The sequence below is a fragment of the Schistocerca serialis genome, chromosome 4 (genome assembly GCF_023864345.2).
Source record: "Schistocerca serialis cubense isolate TAMUIC-IGC-003099 chromosome 4, iqSchSeri2.2, whole genome shotgun sequence".
Taxonomy (NCBI): domain Eukaryota; kingdom Metazoa; phylum Arthropoda; class Insecta; order Orthoptera; family Acrididae; genus Schistocerca; species Schistocerca serialis.
Window position 1 is genome coordinate 58,591,631 of NC_064641.1, and position 26,948 is coordinate 58,618,578.

The 26,948-nt window shown below is 39.7% G+C and overlaps 1 protein-coding gene across 1 annotated transcript in view; it reads right to left on the reverse strand.

Annotated features, from left to right (window-relative positions):
- Positions 1-717: 717 nt before the first annotated feature.
- Positions 718-26,948, reverse strand: part of LOC126474049 (radical S-adenosyl methionine domain-containing protein 2-like) — a 51,414-nt gene continuing 25,183 nt past the window's right edge. The window contains exons 5-6 of the mRNA XM_050101460.1: positions 11,430-11,462; positions 718-2,793 (exon numbers count right to left, since the gene is read on the reverse strand). Of these exons, the coding sequence (XP_049957417.1) occupies positions 2,629-2,793; positions 11,430-11,462 (198 nt within the window). The 3' untranslated portion in view covers positions 718-2,628. The remainder of the gene's footprint in view (positions 2,794-11,429; positions 11,463-26,948) is intronic.

Here is a 26,948-nt window from a genome sequence, read left to right on the forward strand (position 1 = left end):
GGGATCAATCTGTTGACTGGAATGCAGGGTAAATGGACAATGTTTGCAGCTAATACAAAATGTTTCAGGTGTGGATGGACAGAGCATATAAAGAGACAAGTGTCACCAGCCTCAGGGTGATTTGAATAAAGAAAGAGGAGGTAATAATTCTTGAAGTAGAGGACCAGGGAAAGATAAGGTGTTAAATACCAGCGGGAACCATAGGTCCACCTACAATCACTCACAGTAAGAGTGGATGCTATGAAATCATATGCAGAGGTGAACTGTGCGATAAGAGGGCTAATAGGAAAAAAGGGCTGCAGGATATTATTGGACACAGGGAAGCACGTGTTGACCTCTAGTAGTGATCTGGTGAAACGTAAGCAATGGAACTCACCAAGGTACAGACTGCATAGAGTGTGGGATAAAGATGTCCCACCATTATAATCGGTAGACACAGACTTTTGCCTAATCTGAGCTTGTGCTCCATCTCCATATGACTCCATCAGGACATTGAACCCTATCCTCCCTTCTTTCTGTTGGTTTAACATTATAAATGATTTGTTTCTTTTTTGTCTTTTCTATTCACTGTAGCACTCAATTAGAAATCACTAAAAGCAGAAATAATTTGAGTATACTCTTTTCCAACAGACAGATTTGCAATGAAGATTTTGTCTTCTTTCAGTATTTATCAAGTTTATTCCAAAGTCCATTGTCCATTTCTACACTCAAGAAGTGACAATCTTCATAAAATTGCTTTTCAATGACTTACATGATTTTTCCATAGATATAATAACACAAAAAACTGACACTATACTCTTTACAAAACAACAACAAAAAAATATAATTTCTAATGCTGAGCTATATTTTGCTGTTTTACAAAAGTTAATGATTGATTACTTTCTACATAAAAAATTAGACAGATCAGTCTTGGCTGCTGAATATAATATCAGTGATGTGTGATCTAACTTAAAACTAAAACAATTATGACACCTACTTGTGGCTCATTGGCTAATTGGTAAATGTTACACCACAAATCAAGATGTTTGGGGCGAAATCCTCATTCACTCTTAGGTGTTTTCTGGCTACCTTTGCTTCTATAACCTCTGGTGATGGAACAGCATCTTTTAGTACTCCATCAAGCCACTTAGTTGTCACAGTAAATTGATTGTTCATTTTTTCTTCAGTTCATGCTCTATGTTACCTTCAAGTTGATGAGAAATGAAGATGAAAAATACTGTTTTCAACTACCTATACCAATTAAGTCTCTCTCTCTCTCTCTCTCTCTCTCTCTCTCTCTCTCTCTCTCTCACACTCACACACACACACACACACACACACACACACACACCATGGGTGTAACTACAGTTGTGGGGACCCTGGAACAAGTATCTAAGTGGGGCTCCCTGCTTCCTCCATCAGATCTGCTCTCTTCCGCTTTATATACTCACTAAAATGTCCACAGTTCATCTCATATTCTTTCACTGTATAACAATAATGGATATTTCTGGATGCAAAAATATGTAAAATAAGGGAAAGGCAACCACTTACTTGTAGTGGACAAACATGTAGTGCACAGAAACACGTAATACACAGTCCAGTCACATTAATATAACCGATTGCTCGTTCAACGTCAATGTGCAGTAGCCACTCGCAGACAGCAGGTGGTAGCACTAGCAGTGAAGGATATACAGATCATGTCACAGAAGACATGGAAAACAGTGCAGTCATTGTCGTAATGTGGAAGTGGAGCAATGTATCTGACACTGGAAAGGGCATGATCATCGACTTTCGGGCCAAGAGTGGAAGTATTTTCAAAATGGCTATGTCTGTAAACTGATCATGTGCCACCATGGTTAAACTATACCATTCATGGCAGAAAGGTGCTATCCACAACTGGCACCAAGGCAACTGTGGTGCACTACGGGCGGTAGTCGGCAGGAGCGAACGACTGCGGCTGAGATGTGTACGGGTGAACAGATGTAAGTGAATTGGTCTCCGCAGCAGGTGTCTGGTTCATGAACGCAAGCTAAGTGCTATTCGTTGGCAACGAAGGCTGGAATTTGCACGCCAATACTGTAACTGAACATCCACTGAGTGGCGACAGGTGGCCTTTCCAGATGAATCGTGTTTTTCACTCCATCGGATAGATGGCCGTTGGCATGTGCAGCGTTAAAACTTCTGAAAGCAAACAGGTCTTTTTTCTTTAAATAACACTTTGATTATCTTTATTACATGGGAGAATGAAGGAAAGAACATATATTGATGTACGTCATTATTTCTATTTTTCCAGTTTTCCTTTGCATTTTAATTTATTCCAATTTTTTTTTCTTGTTCTTTCTTTTGGGTGCAAGAGGGTCCCTTGTTCTTGCAGTCCTCAGGACATGTCCTATAGTTGCCCCACCCTAGTTACTCCTCTGACAAACACGCGCACACACACACACACACACACACACACACACACACACACACACACACACTGCATTTCAGAGGGTATTGGAAATTTTTGTACTGCAGCAAGGTCAGGCAGACTTATTTCATCAGTCATCTAACATCTAATAATCATTTACCAGTCAAAATTCATACTGGAAATTTTTGTACTGCAGAAAGGTCAGGCAGATTTCCTTCAATCCATCATGTAACAGTCATTTACCAATCAAGGTTCATGCTTGCCTTGCTCCACTTATACACTCCACCTCTCTTCTTGAACATTTTTTCATCAAAACCTGAGAAGTTAAGTGCATTCTTTACACCAATGTCCAAAATGGAAGGTGATGGCTTTTTGTCCCCCCTTGTGCAATCTAGGAACCTCATCTGAAAAAAAAAAGAAATTATAATTTATAAATAATTGTGATTAACTCAGTTACTTTAATTTTACAGTAACACACATTACACACAAATACTGAAATCATATTAATAATAAATTACCTGTTGGAATTGGGATGTAATTAGAATACTATTTGAAAATGTTGTTATAAAATGTAACACAGTATAATTTGATATAAAGACTGTGATACATTCTGAAATTATTATGATGAGACACTCTGCAAAACACTATAATTCATGATGTGTGTAACTTTTGCAAATTTTAATTTTTAATTATAATTTTGTCAAAACAGCCATTTCAATAATGCAAAATATATTTTAATTATTGTAATGTTATTTAAGATGATGTGGCAGTGACCTAGTGAGGTAGTTCTACAACGTTTTTATGGAGTGTTCTGTACCAGGCAGCATAATGTTTGTAAAATATAATGTAAATTCTTCAGGTTTGCCAGTGAATTGAAAAGTTAAAAAACAAAATTTATGTGCTATTGCGAATGAGTCAGAAATAATGGATGGAACACTATCATATACGACTCAGCCAACTGCTGCTTCTACTCAAAACTGCTATGTTGACTCATGCAGCCCACTAGCATGACAGTACTGCACCACAATCTTCCTATGTCCAAGAACAGAGGGACCATGACAATGAAAGTAAAACAAAATCTTTCTTCGCAAAAAATATGTGTCAGTAAGGAAGTGACAATAGCAAGACAGGTTATGGAGAACAACTTCAGATGCCACTACTGTGACTCCCGATTCTTGACTCGCTGATAGGTGGCAGTGGCACCACTCATAGCAGGTGTAGCTAGTGTGGGCCCATTTGCCTCTGTCATGTCATGTGGCCATAAATAGTTCATGATCAATTCATCTGCCAATTTAGTACTTTAAAGCCATCACCTGGATCATATCAGGCTGCCTCCTGGAGTTCAGTATCTCAGCTCATTACTGTGATTGTGTTCAGAAACTGTCATCTCACTGAATGGTTCTTAAGATTTTGACACTTATCAGATTGTTTGTGATGTAGCAATTCTAGGCAAACAGTTATAAACGTTTACTTCAACTATCAGAAGAATTTAGTTCAACACAAAACTCAATTGATAAACTATTTTTGTTTCTTGTGAATTTATGCTCGAACACAGAGAAGAGTGATTCTATATTAATGTCAGGTGTTCATTTCAGTATGTCCATAGCCATTACAGACATGACCGCAAAAATGCAACAGGTCCAGGAACTAATGATGGGGAAGCCTGCAGCCATAAGCATGTCACCTGAGGTGCCAACCAATTGTCTCACATTTATCCCATGGTGAAGGGCTTCCGAGTTTCACCACCACTGTTCCCAATGTTTGATGGGAAGACGGAACCATGGGCGAACTATGTTAGACACTTAGAACTACATTTCATTTCCCACACAATCTTAGATGTTACACAGCAGTGTGCTTTTTTGTTGCTCTCCTGAGGGGCTGATGTCTATCACCTCCTGCAGCAGTTAAATCCTTGTGCATTCTCCATATGAGTTAACTTATGAATATTTGAAAATGTGTTTATTGGACTATTTTGGTTCAAAAGTTTATGTGCCAGCTGCCAGGCACAGATTTTTTAGTTGTCTTAAACGAAACAGACATTCCTACTGGGAGTGGATAGCACAATCGCAAGGGATTTCCAGAAATTGCCAATTTCAGTGTTCCAGTACCAAGTGCAAATAGTGATATGCTGAATCATTAGTTAATGGCGTGGTCCTTGTCTATTCTCCACACGAAGGGCTCCTGGAATGACCTGATTAGACTGAATGAACCATTGTTAGCTACATACCTCCCCCCTCTTCCAGGATTTTGAGCAGTAAGTGAGGTCCTCAGTGATCCTACAACAACCAACACAGGCATTTGCCACCCGCCCAACATGTAAGACCCTGGCTTGACCTGTACCACCAGACAATTCTCCCCCAAACGGGAAATCATAGGAAACCATAACAATCTTTTGTCACCCTCATGAAGTGATTGTTTTATCACTGCATCATTGCCAGCAATGCTATTTTCACCAGGCAAAGTTCAAAACCTATGGTAAAACTGGACACAAGGCAGAGGTTTGCCAGTCCTCACTAAAAATAAATGTGAATACTCATATGGACACACTGGACCCTGATGAGGTGGGCTATGTATATGGCTTGCATGTCCTCTACATCCAGGCTGTGCTGCCCATCTCTGATAGGGTACTGATGTTAGAGATGGTCATCAACCATCTCTATTGTCTTTCAAATAGATACTGGTTCCCCCACTGCTATCATTAACTGAGACTCAAATAGGCACCTTTGTAACCACTAGAAGCTACACAATTGGAGTGAAGGGCCAGTTCAGTGTCCACATTCAGTATCAACCAGCATACCTAGCAGCCAGCATCCTAGTTGTTGATATGACAGGGGCCACTAAAACCATGGGTTTAGTTCACTTTAATGCTCTAGGCTTGAAAGTCCACAACTCACTTAACTGCATCCAACCATTCATACATAGCATCTACCTTCAAGTCCATTTTACGAAGTATGTCTCAGAGTTTTCCCATCAGTCAACCAGTCACCAACTTTGAAGTGCACATTTCCTTGCAGTCCTTGGTGATGCATAAGTTTCTGAAGTCACAGAATGCACCTTTTGCATTTTGGGACAGGCTTTGCCTTGAGTTGCAAAGACTGCAGTAGGAAGGAATCCTGAACCAAGTAGCCAACAGCCAGTGGGCTGCTCCTATTGTGACAGTCAAAAAAATCAAATGGATTTTTCAGAATTTTTGTGTATTTTAAGTCTACTGTCAATGCATAGTTTTTCATCAACATCATTCCTATTCTGAAGGTTAAAGACATCATGGAAAAACCTGCCAGTGACCCGCTGTTTGCAAAAATCTACCTTAGGGACAGCTATCCACAATTATCATGGATGAAGCCTCAAAGTGTATCTTCATCATTATGATATCCTTTTGCCTTTTTCAATATAATTGTCTGCCCTTTGCACTGCCAGTGCACTAGGCGTATTTCAAAGATATCCAGAACCCTAATACAGGGAATTCCAGGCACAGCCAATTATCTGGACAGTATATTCTTCACTGGTCAAAATGTGAAAGATCTTGCAACAAATTTGAAAGCCTTATTCAAAGTGTTCAAACAAGTTAACTTAAATTTTTTCATGCCACAAGTTGAATAACTGGTACATGTTTCAAGTGCTTCAAGGATGCACCTTTCTCTTCACCATGGAGAGGCCATGCAAAAACTGTCACCTCCAAGGGATACCAAAATCAGTGTTGGGTCAGCTGAACTACTACCAAAAATTCATAATTCAAGCAGCAACCATCACTGAACTGCTCCATCAGTTTCTTTGCAAAAATGTTAAATGTTGTTGGTAACCCACTTTTGAAAAGGTTTTCAGGGATTTGAAACAAAACATTACTCCAGCTGACGTCCCTCAAGGCTTATGACTCTAAGCAGCTGCTAATTGTTATGGCTGATATATCTGGTACCTCTGGGGGCAGATTTGCGGCTTCACATCAAATTCCTCTTTGCTCAGTTGTGAGCCAGCCCTTCGGGAGAGGGGGGGGGGGGGGCGTCTCGTCTAATAAAGCTCATGTGATCAAGGGGACTCCCACAATGTGGCGTTCTTCCCTCCATCTCTCCTGGCAGGTGTTTACCATCCTCTGCTGTGTTCATATCAGCAATATCAGGCTGATCCATGGCTTTTTTACTCTGTAATGACCCTGCCCCCCCCCCCCCCCTTTGTAGTTGTGGGGGCCCCCTCATGGTGATCCATATTTTGCTGGCCTGCTCTCACCTTTTTGCCCTCACTCTAAATATGTCCTCTCACCTTTCTTGTCCTGGGTGCTAGCAGACAACCCTCACATGATTACATCTGTCCTCAGTTTTCTTTGTGAAAGTAGTGTGTCCTCCCACATTTAACGTCCCGAGTTCCATTCCAGAATCAGTCTCCCAGTTAGCACTGTGTTTGTTTGGGAGGCCTTCAGCCTTGCCTCCAAACTGGTCAGGCTTCCCCTCCCCCCTCCTTTCCTTACATTTTGTCTGGTCTTTTAAGCTGTTTATTTCCCCATTTTCTTGAGTCTTCTTCCCTTGGTATTGTCCCCATTGTATCACTATCATGGTATGGTGTGGAGGTTGGGATCGGTTGCTGGTGGTGCTGGTGCCCCATTGTGTGTAGCACCTTCGGGGCACCCCCTGCTCTCACCTTCCCCCACATATCACCCTCCCCCACTCCACTCTTGTTCTTCATTCTTCCTGTCACCCCAACATTCCTTTTGCCTCTTTATTTGCCCATTTTTCTTTGCCATTGACTGGAATGTGCTGTCTGTGTTGTTCCTCCCATAGTTTCTGTCACTTTAGACCATGGGACCAATGGCCTCACTGTTTGGTGTCCTCTCTCCCCACCCCCCTCCCCAAAGCAACCAACTCTGGTTTAGAAAAGTAGTTCACTAAGCACTTGATCAATATTTACCCTATAGAACAATTCATGATTGGAGGAACCCTCCATGGTATGCACCATACAGTCTGTACAGAAATTTCTAAAGAAACAGTGACTACTGAACAACAGTTGGAAAACAAAGCATAGGGCTATAGACAGAAAGATGCTAAATGGAATGAATTTGGTAGCCTAAATGGAAACATGAAGGGCAACAGTGACTACCATAGCGGAATCTTGTTGATAGATCTCTCACAATGTTGTTGTTGTTGTTGTTGTGGTCTTCAGTCTTGAGACTGGTTTGATGCAGCTCTCCATGCTACTCTATCCTGTGCAAGCTTCTTCATCTCCCAGTACCTACTGCAACCTACATATTTCTGAATCTCCTTAGTGTATTGATCTCTTGGTCTCCCTCTATGATTTTTACCCTCCACGCTGCCCTCCAATGCTAAATTTGTGATCCCTTGATGCCTCAAAACATGTCCTACCAACCGATCCCTTCTTCTAGTCAAGTTGTGCCACAAACTTCTCTTCTCCCCAATCCTATTCAATACCTCCTCATTAGTTACGTGATCTACCCACCTTATCTTCAGCATTCTTCTGTAGCACCACATTTCGAAAGCTTCTATTCTCTTCTTGTCCAAACTGGTTATCGTCCATGTTTCACTTCCATACATGGCTACACTCCATACAAATACTTTCAGAAACGTCTTCCTGACACTTAAATCTATACTCGATGTTAATAAATTTCTCTTCTTCAGAAACAATTTCCTTGCCATTGCCAGTCTACATTTTATATCCTCTCTACTTCGACCATCATCAGTTATTTTACTCCCTAAATAGCAAAACTCCTTTACTACTTTAAGTGTCTCATTTCCTAATCTAATCCCCTCAGCATCACCCGATTTAATTTGACTACATTCCATTATCCTCGTTTTGCTTTTGTTGATGTTCATCTTATATCCTCCTTTCAAGACACTGTCCATTCCGTTCAACTGCTCTTCCAAGTCCTTTGCTGTCTCTGACAGAATTACAATGTCATCGGCGAACCTCAAAGTTTTTACTTCTTCTCCATGAATTTTAAAACCTACTCCGAATTTATCTTTTGTTTCCTTTACTGCTTGCTCAATATACAGATTGAATAACATCGGGGAGAGGCTACAACCCTGTCTCACTCCTTTCCCAACCACTGCTTCCCTTTCATGCCCCTCGACTCTTATAACTGCCATCTGGTTTCTGTACAAATTGTAAATAGCCTTTCGCTCCCTGTATTTTACCCCTGCCACCTTCAGAATTTGAAAGAGAGTATTCCAGTTAATGTTGTCAAAAGCTTTCTCTAAGTCTACAAATGCTATAAACATAGGTTTGCCTTTTCTTAATCTTTCTTCTAAGATAAGTCGTAAGGTTAGTATTGCCTCACATGTTCCAACATTTCTACGGAATCCAAACTGATCTTCCCCGAGGTCCACTTCTACCAGTTTTTCCATTCGTCTGTAAAGAATTCACGTTAGTATTTTGCAGCTGTGACTTATTAAGCTGATAGTTCGGTAATTTTCACATCTGTCAACACCTGCTTTCTTTGGGATTGGAATTATTATATTCTTCTTGAAGTCTGTGGGTATTTCGCCTGTCTCATACATCTTGCTCACCAGATGGTAGTGTTTTGTCATGACTGGCTCTCCCACAAAAGGCAAACAAATTCTAATAATATGTTAGGCTGTCAGAGGTACCAAAATCAGTGCCGAGACACTCATGGACAGAAACAAAATATCAAAATGTTAGATATTAGCATATTGTTCCAGCTTAATTCTCACGCCCTGAAAAGGTGAGCGGTATAGATATTAATGTCGGTCACATTGAGGAACAAGTGAAAACACTAAATCTGTCAGATTCTATATGGAATTTGCAGCTAAGTTAGTCCCTCTCTTAACCATAATATATTGTAGAGCCCTTGAATCAGAAAAATGCGTCTAGTGATTGGAAAATAGTACAGTGTCACACCCATCTACAAAAAATGATGCTGCTGTTATTCATAGAACTACTATCCAGTATCATTTACATCTAAATGTTTTAGAATGTTATAATACATTATGGGTTCAAATGTAATGAGAGTGACCTTTTATTACTCATATGGAATCCATCTCATGCTTTTCTCGCATGATGCTCTGCAGCCATGGATCAAGGAAATCAGGTTAATGCTGCATTTTGTGGCTTTCAGAAAGAATTAGACTCAGTGCCACACAGAGTTATTAAGGAAACTTATTATTATATGTGTATGAAATGAAATTTGTGACTGGATTGAGGATATCTTGGTAAGATGAATACAGCATGTTATTTTTAATGTAGGGTCATCGACAAATGTAGAAGTAACTTTGGGCATGCCACAAGAAAGTATGTTCAGTACCCTGGCTGATCCTGTCGTGTATGAATGACATGGCAGACAGTATTACTAATAACCTCAGACCTTTTGCATATGATGCAGCTATCGGTCTATAGTGAAACACTATAACGAAAAAACTGGCACGACTATCCGGTCATATCTTGATAAGATTTCAAAGTGGTAAGATTGACAACTTACTTTATGTGCTCAGATGTGTAAACTTGTGCACTTAACAAAATGCTAAAACATAGTATTCTCTGACCACAATTTAATGAGTCACAGTTCAGTTTCTAATTAATCAACCCATACAAATAAATTGGAATAACAATTTATGGGGATATAATGGAATGATCACATAGAATCAATCATAGGTGAAGCAGTTGACAGACTTTGGATCACTGATAGCACACTGGGAAAATCATACCAGTTTACAGAGGAGATTCCTCACAAAACACACATACGAATCACCCTAGAATATTGCTCAAGTATGTGGGATCCATACCAAAGGGAACTAATGGAAAATATTTGAAGTATACAAAGAAGCACAGCACAAATGGTCACAAATTTTCTTTTGATTTAGAGATAAGTGTCAAGGAAATGTTGAAAAGCCTGAACTGGAGGAACCTTGAAGGTAGACGTGAACTATCCTCCATAAGCCTACTTACAAAGTGTCGAGGACCAGGTTTACATGAGGAATCTAGGAATGTCTTGCTCCCTCCTATGTATAATTTGGTTATGGATCATGTACACAAGATTAGATTAATTGCAGTGTTTGCGGAGATATTTCAGCAGTCACTCTTCCCAAACTCCAAATATGAATGAAACAGGAAGAATATATAATATGTGGTACAACAGGAAGTACCCTCTGCCACAAACTTCACAGCAGCTTCAGAATTCTGATGCTGATGCACAGATATCTAGTGAAAATTAAGTGAAAAATTGTTAAACAGAAAACAAGCAAGAGTTTTGTAACAATACAGAACCTCTGACTTCATTCATGAAACAGGTAACTCAATGAACTTCACTATATATTTTTAATTGTGTTAGAAAATGCAATGAGTGACTGAAAATTAGGGCTTACACATCTGGAATTTGTCACACTCTCTGTAATTGTGGCAAGTCTTACACTAGTCACCAACAGTACCTACTGCTTTATCAAGTATTTTATACCACGTAACCATAAAGTCAGGCTCAAACAGAAACAAAAATTATTAATTATTTGTTTGACTAGTGGTTTCAGGGAAGTTTAATTATCTAGGAAATGTAAATACAGATATATTTGAGCTTCATTCATCACAATAATGGATTTGCCTCCAACACAGCTTGGCATCTAACTTTGAAAGCACTCTCACTGGAGCAGTCCCCTTGCCTCATCTGGACCTGACAAATGCCAGGCCAAAATGGCTGCAAATATAGAACTAAAAGAGCTGATTCATTTCAAGGAGGGAACCACCTGTGAAATTTGAAAACTTACTGCAACTACTGCCAATAAATGTCAGCATTAAGAAAACAATGATGTTTGGCCTGGTGATAGGAGGAGAAACATTAGAGTCCCTGCAAGTTGCTGTGGCTGGAGTCCCTACAAGTTGACATGGCTAGAATCCAAGAACTTTTACTGCAGCAAAGAGGCATGAAAACACTCAGATGCATGACTGTTTGAGTTTCTGAAGAACTATCTAAATTTTGGATGAATACAGGCATTTCTATTACATTCTCTTCATTTTAGGCAATTACAGCATATTATTACATGAAAACAGTAATTTTACTGTGAGTATGCATTTATTCTTCATTTTTACTTACATATTCATCCAGTATGAGGTAACTATTCTGCATCTGGAAGTAAACAAGAAAATACAACATGTTGAAATAAATCAGCTCAACAGAATATGAAATAGACTAATCAGGCAAGAAATCATGAAAAACACAATGAAAAGGAAATAACATAAATGACAGGAAAAGTAATTCACAGGTTCTGTGTAAAAAGTAATGAGCTGAATTCAGATAAAATATATTAAAGATACCACTACCACATTCTTCAAAGTAGGACTCTTGGGCACAGACAAACATCTGCCAATGAGATTTGTATGCTTGGAAGGCATCCTGGAAGTCTTTACCCAGAATGTCCTTCAAACAACACAGTAAAGACACTTTGACCTCTGCTATGGTCTCATGGAGTGATCTTTTGAGGGCTGTCTTCACTTGGGGAAGTCTGCTGAGGCCACATTGGGATTGTGGGGAGGGGGGCTGCAGAAATGTTGCAATGGCATTTTGGGCTAGGTAGTCATTTAACAGGAAGCGAGGGTGGCTTGGTGCATTGTGACAAGGCAGCCTCCAATTGGTGTCAATGCCTGGCCTCAGGTCTGTGATAGTTGGAAAAATTAACTACTGTTCTGAGTTTCTACTCATGGATGGGCATCCTGTGTGGTGTTTGTCTTCCATGCTCTCTCAACTATATTTGAACAACAGCAGTTTTTGACAGGCTTTCACTTCTGAACACTTGCTGAATCATGAACGACATTTCCAAAGGCTATTTTTTGAGTCCCACACAGAATTTGATGGCATAGTGCTGCTTCATACAACACTGAATTTTTAGCTTCTACTGAGGCTATGGACAGTGGCACATTGAAAAAATTATGTGAATAGCATATCAGCTAACTGGCCAATGACAACAGGCACATTTTGAAGGGACTTACCACTTACCTCTCCAAAGAACCCACCCAGCATGAGAGTACTGCAATACACAGTCATCTCAGAAAAAAATTCAAACGTCAGCCCTCTACAGTAAAAGTGATGCTCACAGTTTTTTGAGAACCCGAGAGCCAATTATGAAACTTTACCCAGAAAAATAATCAACAGTAAACAATGTTACAATGATAAAGCTTTGGAATGAATTGAAGGCCATAGTTTAAAAAAATTGTCAATATCTATTAGGAAGCAATTTTCTTTTTTTGAATGACAACTTATGTTCACATATCATGGCCCACACAATTCAAATTTGTCAGAACATGCATTTCAAGGTGTTGTAGCATCCTCCATACAGTCCTGATCTAGCCCTGAGAAATTTCCAGTTCTTTGGTCCATTAAGAGACGATTTCAGAGGCTGTCGATTCACCTCCGATGAAGAGGTGAAAGAGACTGCTCAAGTGGATAACTTTTTTCCTAAGGGTGTTTGAAAGCTTTTGGAGAGACAGACCAAACACACTGAGATGCAGGGTGGCAGGGTGACTATGTTGAAAAATTGTGTCACTGTGAATTTTGTGCAGTTGTAATAAATTAGAGAAATGTTGTTCCGATACTTTTTGACTTGACCCTTGTAGTAATGGAAACAATGACACTCGGAAAGTAATTCCAAGTGACAATGTCAAGTCATTTGTGATACGAAGAAATAAAAGGTGTCTCAAGACAATGGTGTTTCAATAGAAATAGTAAAAGTTCAGACAGAGTAATACACACACGTAACTCTCAAAAATTGTGATGAAGCAAGCTGCGTTCTTTTTACTTCCCCTCTTGTTTTGCCATCTGCCTCCTTAAATTCGTTTATTTCAGTTTTAACTAATTACCATTAACATATATGAGTATAATCTGCATTTTCATAAAAGAGAAAGGTTGGCCCTCAGTTTTAAAGAATATAGCTCCAGATCTAATTTTGTGCTTTGTTTTGTATATGTAATCAATTTTCTAATTTATTTTGGCTATTCCTAGTTAGTATCTTTTGTTATAGCATGAAATCAGTAATTGTTTTGAAACTTAATTTCTATTGTTGACTTATAAACAAATATAAATTCTGTTCTAATTAGAAACATTTGGAGGAACAACTAATAGTATTCTTAAAGGATCTATTCTGCTCTATTCGAAGACATGTTAGCAAAGCCAGACCTTAGTTAATTCCAAAGTAATTACCAGGTTTGTCAAAAGTATTGTTTTTATAACTATACCCATTAATTTCATCATTTAAACAAATAATTCAACCTAACTCTTGTAGTAGAAGAAACCGTTAAAAAGAACCAATTTTTCGTATACAGTTAATTTAATGAGTTATGTTTTAATTGTAATAGCTGGAAATTAAACTTCGAACAATACATAGTTTCAGTACCTATTATTGTGATGATATATAAAGGCCCGATTTTTTGTCCCGAGACAGTCAGTACACGGCCGATTTTCAGACGAGAAACCTGTGCTGGTTAGGTCAACAACAATGCATCAACTTAACTGTGAAATAAGTGTAACACGAATAGGCCATGTGTTTTAACATGTTCAATTTATTTGAAAGACTGTGACATTTGTGGTTAGGTTTTCACTGCAAACTATTGTAGCAGTATGCTGACATATGCTTGCAAACTGTTAATGAGGCTTATCAACATTTACCAATAGTTAGCTGGCCATATAACTGTGTAATATTGGGGGTTATGAACAGTGGAAGTAAAGAACTGTGAAATGCAATGTGCAACTGTCAGCTGCATCATTTACAGTATTCAGTGTTGAACTTCCACCCCCCCCCCCCCCCCCCCCCCCCATTTTTCAGCCAGTATAACAACATAGTACATCAACACAAATGACTATCAATGAAGAAATAAAGCAGGCAAATGCCATAAAATGTTTACAGAATGACAACACAGGAAGCCAATTGCTCCAAACTAGAAAAACGCTATATTTGTTCTACTTCACCTGATAGGAGACAGACAACTCATAAAAAACCATGCACTTATCAGGCCCCTAACTATAATGTACAAGATGCTGACTAAAGTTATCAGGTCTCATGCAGAAAAAAAGGAGTAAATGTTAATGGAACATATCTGAACCAAATTCTTTTTCCTGAAGTCAGTGGAATTTGAAAGTAGGTCTGAAATCAATTGTAATCTGAATTAAATAATGTACAATATGCACAAAAAACACAGAAAAAAGTTAACAATGAAGTCATTGAACAAGCTGAAGAGATTTTGAATTAAAACAGTTGATGACAATATCTAGCTGTACAGTAAAAGAAATAAAGACAAGAGTAAAATTGGCCTAGAGTGCTTCTGCTAAATGAAACATGTAATATCTCGCAAGGAAATGTTACAATCTGTGTGTACTACCAATTTTGATTTACAGCTGTAAGACATGGACTTTTAAGGCAGAAACCATTCAAAACTGCAAGATTACTCCGCAAGCAATGAAGGGATGCATGTAAGGCTTGCCAGGATTGTCAGGAAAGGAAACAAATTGATAAGGGAACAAACTGAAGTGGAAGACCCAAATTATTTAGTTAGTTATTTGCATGTTCCATGGATAATACTTGTAACAGCTTGCTATGAACGTAATGAGCCAGTTTGACAACTGTAGTACATCTTCTGAGCAGAAAATATGGCGACACGCTATTTCACTTGACTGGTACAGGTAGCCACGTTGTATGTGCAACTATAACAGATGGGTATGTGTGGAGAGGCCAAACTAACTTGAGTCTCCTGATGAGGGGCAGCATCCTTCACAGTAGTTGCAAGGATAATGATTTAGATGATCGATTGATCTGGCCTGGTAACATTAGTCGACATTACCTTGCCGTGTTGGTAATGCAAAGGGCTGAAAGCATGGAAAAACTACAGCCATTACTTTTTTCCGGGGCATGCAGCTCTGCTATATGGTTAAATGATGATAGCAACCCCTAGGGTAAATATTCCAGAGGTTAAAATAATCCTCCATTAACATCTTTGGGTGGTAACTACTCAAGATGATGGCATCATTAGAAAATGCAAAACAGATTCTACAGAACAGAGCATGGAATATTAGTTCCCATAACCAGGTAGGTAAGGTACAGAACTAAACAATGGAAAGTGATAGGATCGAGTTAGATATGTTGGGAAATGGTGATGTGAGGAGGCATTAATAAAAAGAGTTCTGCTCAGATGAGTACAGGATTATACATACAGAATGAAATAGTGGTTGTGCAGTAATAGATCTAAAAATGAATGAGAAAATAGAAATACGAATATCTACTACAAATAGCATAGTGAACACAGTATCACACCCAAGTTAGATATAAGATCAATCACCACCACAGTAATACAAGTTTATATGCTTACTAGCGCTTCATATTATGAAGATATTGAAAGAATGTATGACAATATAATGAAAAGGATAGATTACTACTCATCATATAGAGGGATGTTGAGCCGCGGATAGTCACAACAGGAAGGTTATCGAACAAGTAAGTATTTGACCAAAAAAGCCTTCATTGGAATATTACACACACACACACACACACACACACACACACACACAGTCTCTCAGACACTGTGGTCACATATATACTCCTGGAAATTGAAATAAGAACACCGTGAATTCATTGTCCCAGGAAGGGGAAACTTTATTGACACATTCCTGGGGTCAGATACATCACATGATCACACTGACAGAACCACAGGCACATAGACACAGGCAACAGAGCATGCACAATGTTGGCACTAGTACAGAGTAGCAGGCTGCTATTCTCCCATGGAGACGATCGTAGAGATGCTGGATGTAGTCCTGTGGAACGGCTTGCCATGCCATTTCCACCTGGCGCCTCAGTTGGACCAGCGTTCGTGCTGGACGTGCAGACCGCGTGAGACGACGCTTCATCCAGTCCCAAACATGCTCAATGGGGGACAGATCCGGAGATCTTGCTGGCCAGGGTAGTTGACTTACACCTTCTAGAGCACGTTGGGTGGCACGGGATACATGCGGACGTGCATTGTCCTGTTGGAACAGCAAGTTCCCTTGCCGGTCTAGGAATGGTAGAATGATGGGTTCGATGTCGGTTTGGATGTACCGTGCACTATTCAGTGTCCCCTCGACGATCACCAGTGGTGTACGGCCAGTGTAGGAGATCGCTCCCCACACCATGATGCCGGGTGTTGGCCCTGTGTGCCTCGGTCGTATGCAGTCCTGATTGTGGCGCTCACCTGCACGGCGCCAAACACGCATACGACCATCATTGGCACCAAGGCAGAAGCGACTCTCATCGCTGAAGACGACACGTCTCCATTCGTCCCTCCATTCACGCCTGTCACGACACCACTGGAGGCGGGCTGCACGATGTTGGGGCGTGAGCGGAAGACGGCCTAACGGTGTGCGGGACCGTAGCCCAGCTTCATGGAGACGGTTGCGAATGGTCCTCGCCGATACCCCAGGAGCAACAGTGTCCCTAATTTGCTGGGAAGTGGCGGTGCGGTCCCCTACGGCACTGTGTAGGATCCTACGGTCTTGGCGTGCATCCGTGCGTCGCTGCGGTCCGGTCCCAGGTCGACGGGCACGTGCACCTTCCGCCGACCATTGGTGACAACATCGATGTACTGTGGAGACCTCACGCCACACGTGTTGAGCAATTTGGCGGTACGTCCACCTGGCCTCCCGCATGCCCACTATACGCCCTCGCTCAAAGTCCGTCAACTGCACATACGGTTCACGTCCACGCTGTCGCGGCATGCTACCAGTGTTAAAGACTGCGATGGAGCTCCGTATGCCACGGCAAACTGGCTGACACTGACGGCGGTGGTGCACAAATGCTGCACAGCTAGCGCCATTCGACAGCCAACACCGCGGTTCCTGGTGTGTCCGCTGTGCCGTGCGTGTGATCATTGCTTGTACAGCCCTCTCGCAGTGTCCGGAGCAAGTATGGTGGGTCTGACACACCGGTGTCAATGTGTTCTTTTTTCCATTTCCAGGAGTGTATATATATCTGTGTGTGTGTGTGTGTGTGTGTTGTCTGATTCCAATGAAGGCCTTTTTGGCCAAAAGTTTATTTATCTCTTTGTTGTGCCTATCTGTGACTCAACATCTCTTCTATATGGTGAGTAGCAATCTATTCTTTCCATAATATTGTTATTCCACCATGGATTTTCCACTGTTTGAAAGAATGTATGACGGGATAAAAGGAATTATTCCAATATCTAAGAGAAACCAAATTTAATTGTGATGGGAGACTGAAATTCGATAGTTTAAGAAGGGAGCGGAGGAAAAACATTAAGCAGGAATGAAAGAGGAAATTGCTTGATAGAATTTTGCATAGAGCACAATTTAATCATTGCTCACACTAGATTTAAAAATTATGTAATAAGGTTATAAGCATAGAAGAGATGTGGAGGCACAGGAAGGTTTTATATTGATTATATAGGGTATGTCACTAACTATTGCCACCTAGAATAACTCTGAAAGTATGATAGTAGCTGAAAACTTGGTGGGTAAATGTTGCATGGGACAATGGAGGCCATAATATGACATTGGTTTTTTCTTGCTAGGTGGGGTCGCATCATGAAGGTCAACTTCGTTTTTTTATATGTGATGCTATAGTTTAACACTTATTTTCTGATAGCAGCTATCGAGACGAATTCAGTGATGTGTAACAGTAAGGTCTTTGAAGGTCAATGAAGGTCAAACAGGTGGCACGCCCATTTACAGAAGGTGTTCGAAGTGATGTCCATTGGTATCAATGCAGTGCTGAAATCTTCTTATCATGGACTGATGTGGACTCTCAACTAAAGGTCGGCAGCTCGTGGTCTTGCGGTCGCGTTCTCACTTCCTGAGCATGGGGTCCTGGGTTCGATTCCCGGCGGGGTCAGGGTGTTAGTGTTGTCCTCATCATTTCATCATCGTTCATGAAAGTAGCAAGATTGGGCTGAGCAAAGGTTGGGAATTCATACAAGTGCTGATAACTGCGCAGTTGAGCACACCACAAATCAGACATCATCATCATCATCATCATCATCATCATCTCAGTTAAAATTTATTGCTTATGAAATGCAGATTCAAACTGAAGGAATTCCAAAACAGTAAATTATGAAATGAAACTTGGAAAAACTGAAAGAATCAGATGTTGTTGAGACTTTCAGAGGGACCATTATGCAACTTTTAACTGAAACAAGAGAGATAAATACAATACAAGATTAATGGGCAGCTTTGAGAGATGAAACAGTGAAGCCAGTAGAGAATCAAATAGGTAAAAGGACAGGATACAGCAGAAATTCTTAAATAATATGGAATATATTGAATTTAACTGACAAAAAAAGAAAATATAAAATTGTTGCAAATCAAGCAGGATAAAGGAAATACTGATATCTAAAATAAGATTGACAGAAAGTGCAATGGTGCTACACAGGAATGACTGGATGTCAAATACAAGGCTGTAGAATAATGCATAACTGGAAGAAAGATAGATGCTGCCTACAAGAAAATTAAAGAGACCTTTGGAGAAAAGAGAGCAGCTGTATGAATGCCATGAGCTCAGGCGGCAATCCAGTACTACACAAAGAAGGGATAGCCAAAAGGCAGGAGTATACAGGAGGACTATATGAGGGAAATAAAGTTCAAAGCAATATTATAGAAAGGGAAAAGGAATTAGATGAAGATGAGATGGGAGGTGCGATACTTAGAGAAGAATATGACAGAGCATGGAAAGACCCTTGCAGTAGACAGCATACCCTCAGAATTATTGAGATCCTTGAGAGGGCCAGCTATGACAGAACTATAACAGGCAAAATACTCTCAGAATTCAAGAAGAATGTAATGATACCATTTCCAAGGAAGCCAGGTGTGACTGTTACTGAACTATTACTTTACCAAGTCACTGTTGCAAAATAATAGCATGAGTTATATACAGAAAGACTAGTAGAAGCTTACCTTGTGGAAGACCAGTTTGTGTTTCAAAGAAATGAAGAAACAATGCGAGGCAATACTGACCCTGCAGCTATCTTAAGGATAGGTTAAAGAAAGGAAAATGTATGATTATAGCATTTGTAGATTTAGAGAAAGCTTTTGACACCGCTTAACAGAAATGACTCTTTGACATTCTGAAGGTACCAGGAATAAAATACAGGGGGTAGAAGGCTCTTTACAACTAGTACAAAAACCAGATTACAGTTATGAGAGTCAAAAGACATGAACAGGAGAAAATGGTTGAGAAAGAAGTGGGACAGGGTTGTTACATATCACTGACGTTATTGAATCTGTACATCGAGCAAGCAGTAAACAAAACCTAGGGTAAATCTGGAAAGGGAGTTGTAGTTCAAGCAGTAGGGGGAAAAGAAGACAAAATTTTCTAATAACACTGTAATTGTCAGAGACGCAAGGGACTTGGAAAAGCAGTTGTATGGAATGGACAGTGCCTTGAAAACAGTTAATAAGATTATCATCAACAAAAGTAAAACAAAGGCAATGGTATGTAGTCAAATTAAATCAGGTGATGCTAACAGAATTAGTAAAGTAATAGATGTGTTTTGCTATTTGATATCAAAATAACTGATGATGGCAGAATCAAATATTGGAAACTACAGGTAGGAATATCAACAGTGAAGGAAAAGATAGATTGCTACTTATCATAAAGAAGACACGTTAAATTGCAGACAGGCACAATAAAAAGACATTTACACAAAGCTTTTGGCCACAGCCATCATCAGCAAAAGAGAAACACACACCATTCATACACACGAGCACGTACGCCTCACACACAAATGACCGTCAACTCTGGCAGTTTGGACCAGAATGCGACAAGAGGATATATCTAAAGACAGGATTTTTAGACATTGGTGAACTAAGGAGGGGAGGAGGGGGGTGTTGCGTATAGAAGGTTAATGAATCGAGGATATAATAGAGGTTGGAGGCATTAATGGAAAAGACATGCAGCATGAAAGAAAAGGGAAAAGAGACACAATGGAAAGCATAACAGTTAAAGAATTTGGAAGAACTTAAAGAATTAATAAAATTATGTACATCCAAATTGAAGATTCAGAAACTGATCATCAAGTAGGAACTTCCAAACCAGACATGGACACAAAAAATGCAACCAGACTGAAGCGGTGAAAGAAAAGAGAGAAGAAAGCAAATATGAAACAACAAACACAGGGTCATGGCAAATATTAATAATACATACTGATAAACTAATGGGAGAACAAGCTGAATTGAGGTTACAGAATGAGGAGCAAGTCACCAATAATAAACATAAAAACTGAAAATCTGGAAGTGCATTCCCTTTAGAATGAGAAAGTAATGTGTCTTCTATTTGGAAAAATCTGTACAAGAAGTGGTTGAGAAGCAGAAGCAAGTTAGTAAACTTTCCTGTAAATGAATACAAAATTGTGTGTGCTATTGGAACTATAAGTAAACTTACAAAATTAAAATACCATATGATACTGGACGTGGTGACGGAGGGTGAAATGCATAACATGGAGGCTTTAGTAGTACCAAACTTATGTGTGGATTGCACGTTGAGGGTAGATTGGATAAAAGAACATCAAACAGAGTTTAATTTTGCAGAAAATGCCCTGAGGATTAGGAAGGATAAAAGAGAGTATCAATGGTTACCTTTAAAGAGAAGACAACTACAGAAGATACCAAGTTATTTATGAGACATACTACGCTATGATAGAAAAAGACTATGGGAAACTGGCACAAATAGTTTATATAAACTACTGAAATTTGAATCAGCATATTGAAGAAGAAAAACACATAATTGCAGAAAGGGAAATCACCCAGAAAATCAAAAGAATGAAACATAAATTTAGCACAATGAAGGATAAATCAGCCACTCTAGTACTAGGGTATAAAGAAGTATTTTCTGGAAATCCAGGCATAATCCAAGCACCACCACATAAAATACAAATAAAAGCACTTCAACCATACTTTACAATACTGTAGCCGATGCTGCACACCAAAAAAGTTGCAGCAGGCACAAGAAAACAGTGCACTTGGAATAGGCAAAAAACCAAAGATACTTCATGGAAAAGAGTCCACCAGAAACCTGAAGAAACACAATGCAAAGAGAGCAAATGAAGTGGCAGTAGCGCATTCTAATGGATACAGATAAATTTCACACACATCCCCTTTCCAGACTGAACCCAATAGCAATGCTAGGGAAAAAGGTTTTTCATATGAAGAGAAATAAAGTGAATAAGGATGGAAACCCCCCCCCGGAAGTACTTATTATTTGTGCCCAAAGTGTTAGTTAAAAGACTGCAATTACTGTGGACCCAAACACACAAATTTTGACTCACTGTCTTTGACAAGCAGTGAGGAGCTAACTGCAACTGTGTGACAAGACATCAGCAGTGCACAGGCATGCAGTGGCCCAGTTCGTCCCCACTACTACTGCCTTGGGGAGTGTCACTGGGTATGACTCTCTGCATGTGAATGGTCCCACAGCCACCGGTAGCCAGCGTCAAGATGTAGTGATGACCTCTGGCCAGTTTCATCTCTACAACTGCTATTTTGCCAAGAGGACCATGTGTAATAACGTAGGGGGTGCACAAGGGGGGCAACTGACCTATGACGACAGGCGATGAATGGAGTATCAGCAATGCCACAAATGAAAGTGATTATGTGCGTGAGTGCAAGTGCAAAAAATGGGTATATTTCTTGTTATGTGCTTTTTTTTTTTTTTTTTTTTTGTCATTTTATCTGTCGTTTTCCCTTCAGTTGATGGATTTGAAGTAAAGATGTAAAGTGAATGATGATATGGATATCAGCATGTGTACATGTATATGGGCTATGTGGAGGGGCTGTGTTTTGTACTCTGCTGTTGTCTGTGACCATATTAAGGTGGAACACTTGTGAAGTTAGTTAGTTTATGGTACTGGTTATGTGATTCGAATTTTTTTTTTTTTTTTTTTGTCAAATATGAAAAATAAGTTGGTAGGGCAATTGGTTTACTCAGGAGGGGAGTGTAGTTAGTTGTACATGGCTCTTGAGATGGGTGGTTGTTTAGTTTGCTACTGTCGTCTGATGTTTACTACAAGAATTGGCATAGGAAAGAGTGTATATATGTGTATTTATATTGTAGAAAAGGGTTTGTGCATTTCAGAACAAGAAATGATGTTGTGATATGATTGCTGCATGTGAAGAATTACTTACTTCTATCACATGATCAACATATTGTATGACTTTGCATGTGAGCATTCATTATTTACTATTATGCTGCAATGATAAAACCTTATGGTTAACAGGCAGAAGCAGCCAATGCAGGCTTCGCTATCTATGGTATTAATATCAGTATGATGTACTGTTTTGTTCATGATATATGTGCTAAGAAAGTGTTATTATTTTTAGAGGGTTATTACACTGTAATACAGGTCCATATCCAGTCCAGGACCACTTGAGTTGTGTGATAATGGGGGTCTCCATATGGACACAAGTTTTGGCTCCTCAAATTGATCCTGAGAGAGAAGACTAAGGAGGGTTGAGTTATGGAGTAGAAACAAAATCATTATTTGGACCATATTAAAACAGTAAGAAAAGATAAGAGTTAATGTGTACATGAGAGAGATTGTAGGGGCAAGAGAGGAGGTATCCCCCTCTCCTCCAGGTGAATGCTTGAGTGGAAACATGTTGCACACAGGAGAGTTGTAGAGAGAGGGAATGGCAGTGTGGAGGATCATGCAGACAACTTAATGAAAGGAAGAATACAAGAAAAATAGTGAGATGTATACAGATGTGTTAAAAAAAACACTATGATTAAAACAAGAGGCAGAGAGAAGTATGAAATTGGTGAGGGAAAGGGAGGACAGGAACAAGGATAAGGGACATGGGTAGTTGGTGAAGGCTGATTGAAAGTGAATTGCAGGGAGAGATCCCACAGCACAATACAGTGGCGGAGTTGGAATGGGATAGATCCACATGGCACACACAGAGAAACTGTTGACTTTGACCTCAGAACTGGACACTGTGTTCTGCAACTGCATGATCAAATTTATGTCATCACAGTTTTGTAGGTTTGCTGTAAAGAGAGAAAACTGCCACAGTGTAAGTGACAAGTGCTCAATGTGTTAAGTTTCAAATGAGAGTAAAGCGCTATGTGATTTAAGAAATTCATTGCACATTCACACATGTAACATAATTCATCTTGCATAAAAGAAAATTTACTTTGAAACTAACACTTTTCAAAGCACCATTCGCAATATTTTCCAGTGACCTGTTAGTAACAGCTTCGTTTCAGTAGTTGCCAGAGAGCGCCAGAAAACAGGCATTACTGTGCGTGGGTAGCTGCGATGATGCTGAAAGCCCATATGTTTGTACATATATCATATTAAAAGATCTTGCATGACTTCATAACAGAAATAGGATACTCCAAGAGCACCAGAATTTCGTACACCATACTAAAATGCATAATTCAGCTTAAAGTGGACATTCATGTGTTCTGAATCACAAAGAAGTAGGCCCCAACCTGGTGTTAAGATTTCAGTGCGGTTTTCGGGATGCAAATTTTCTTGGAGTACTAGTACTGCATTATCTCATGTTTGGTTCTTTATTATGGCATAATGCCATACACGCCAGAAGATGAAAACGTGCATCTGAAATTCAGTGAACTGTTGAAACTAGCCAATAGCGCAGAATGAAACACATCATTTCTAATAAACTGACTGCCTCTGGGGAAAAGATAAATGAAAGCTACAGTTATTTAGCAAAATCAACAAAAATAACTTCACTGTTCTGCAAGGCGGTTGACTGCCAAAAATGTGGAAATAAGATGAGATCAGAGAACTGAAATTAACAACATATGTTAGCCTACTGTAATTATGTGAATGTATTTTAATTCACTTGATAACTTCCAACACAGAAATCTATTTTGTTTTAATTTGATGTGAGAAATGTAAATGATGAGGAAACTGCAAAATCACAAAATGTTAACACGGCTTACGTGGAGACTAACCCCCTCCCCACTGTAACCCAAACTGGTATGCGCAAGAAAAGAGAGAAGAAAGCAAATATGAAACAACAAACACAGGGTCATGGCAAATATTAATAATACATACTGATAAACTAATGGGAGAACAAGCTGAATTGAGGTTACAGAATGAGGAGCAAGTCACCAATAATAAACATAAAAACTGAAAATCTGGAAGTGCATTCCCTTTAGAATGAGAAAGTAATGTGTCTTCTATTTGGAAAAATCTGTACAAGAAGTGGTTGAGAAGCAGAAGCAAGTTAGTAAACTTTCCTGTAAATGAATACAAAATTGTGTGTGCTATTGAAACTATAAGTAAACTTACAAAATTAAAATACCATATGATACTGGACGTGGTGACGGAGGGTGAAATGCATAACATGGAGGCTTTAGTAGTACCAAACTTATGTGTGGATTGCACATTGAGGGTAGATTGGATAAAAGAACATCAAACAGAGTTTAATTTTGCAGAAAATGCCCTGAGGATTAGGAAGGATAAAAGAGAGTATCAATGGTTACCTTTAAAGAGAAGACAACTACAGAAGATACCAAGTTATTTATGAGACATACTACGCTATGATAGAAAAAGACTATGGGAAACTGGCACAAATAGTTTATATAAACTACTGAAATTTGAATCAGCATATTGAAGAAGAAAAACACATAATTGCAGAAAGGGAAATCACCCAGAAAATCAAAAGAATGAAACATAAATTTAGCACAATGAAGGATAAATCAGCCACTCTAGTACTAGGGTATAAAGAAGTATTTTCTGGAAATCCAGGCATAATCCAAGCACCACCACATAAAATACAAATAAAAGCACTTCAACCATACTTTACAATACTGTAGCCGATGCTGCACACCAAAAAAGTTGCAGCAGGCACAAGAAAACAGTGCACTTTGTAACGGAACTGAAATGATGGTGGGCTGACAGTAATTTGGAGCCCGCGCGCCGGAAACGGGCGCGCTGGTGTGAGACTGCCAGGGAGTGCACCCTGATGCCATCTATTGGCGAAAATGGGAATTAGCGCTGTCTCAGACAATGCACAGAGCTCTCGGAGTCAAATGTATTCTTTTTCTTGGTAATTATAAGCTATTACTGTATGATTTAATGTTATAAAGCGCTAGTAGTAAATTATTATGACTGGTATGAACTCCAGGGTAATAAATGTAAATATTCTTAAATACTAAATGATTTCGGTAAAAAGGTGGTAGGGGAACGCCCCCACTCTTGGTGATACGAGCATAGCTAGAGGTAGCTGGAGACACAGGGACTGAACAATGAAATGGCCTGGGGAGTGTTGGCGTGAGCGGACGTGCATAACTGTGCTCACGCAAAAGTGACCGTGCAACAGCGAAAAGGAGAATATCGTCGCCGTTTGTGGAGTGGAACGCGACGAATGGTTGTCGAAGCCGTCTCTATGCCACTGGGGCTGATTGTAAGAGTTCCTGCGCCCAGATTTTATGGCGGACGTGCAGTAGCTTATACGAGTGCTACAGCTCGTAGTTCCAGCCGCCATTAAGGGCATGAGGCGTGAAGAGCTGCGTTAGCCACATGCATCCCACCACCAGCACCGACACGTCTACCCAAGGCAAGACTGCTTGAAATTGTTAAGTCGAACTTTGTATACATGTAAAAGGAGAATACCAGTTTTCTTTTGTGCAAGTGCAGAAGACTGAATATAGTAATGAGTAAAATTACAACGCATGTTGTTCATTGTAAAGTGTAGTAACCTGAAACATAGTGTAGTGAAATCAGACTGAGGCCACCATCGCCTCTTTCATTTACAATTCTTTTGGTTGTAGAATACTTTAGCGTTTAAGAATGTAGAAAAGAGCAATGGTCACACCAGAATGAGTCGCCTATTTATAGTTACTTAAATTTTTCTGAGTAACCTTTCAAGTAAAGTCACTTAACTAATTCTATAGCAATTGTCCAAAGAGTAATATCCCAAAATCATTAAATAAGTTGAAGGGTAGAAGTCTGTTAACCTAAGTAGCTTAAATTGTCTTGGTGGTAATTACCAAGCCAACTCACAGAAATTGAGAGAGTATTTGCTTTGTAGAATCACCTAGAATGATCAGAAATAGTAATGTTCAGAATTAAGTTTAAAATTCAACTCAAGGCGTTTCACTTTGAAACGAGCCAAAAAATTGATTTATTCTTTTGCTCCTTCAGAGCTGGCGACCGTAGTTATAAGTATTTTCAGGAGGATTCGACGGTAAGTCTGCTGCTCTCGTCGTGCTGATAGGATTATCTACTGCTGCTAGCAGTGGTGATTGGATACATAAGCTCACTACCAAGTTAAGTGGGTCAGGTAGGCAGTGTTACCGTGTGAACTGTAGGGCACTGTAGGCCGTGGATCGAACCCGTTCAATCATCACAGCTCTTTGAGAAATAGTCCGGTTAGGAGTGTACTAATCCAATAGGTAAATACTGGCGAGTAACGGTCAAAAATGTATACGCAAGTGAATTTAGCAAGGTCCATGTAGCACCTAGTTAATGTGGTGTAATGGCGAGGGTAGGAGTGGAGTAAAAGTGAGCTGAGCTTGTGGCAGCTGTGCTGTCTTCAAAGATTAATAACGTGAACTCACTACTACCTCTTGCCATTAGGGCTGAGCTATTTATGGTTAAAATACGTAGCAGT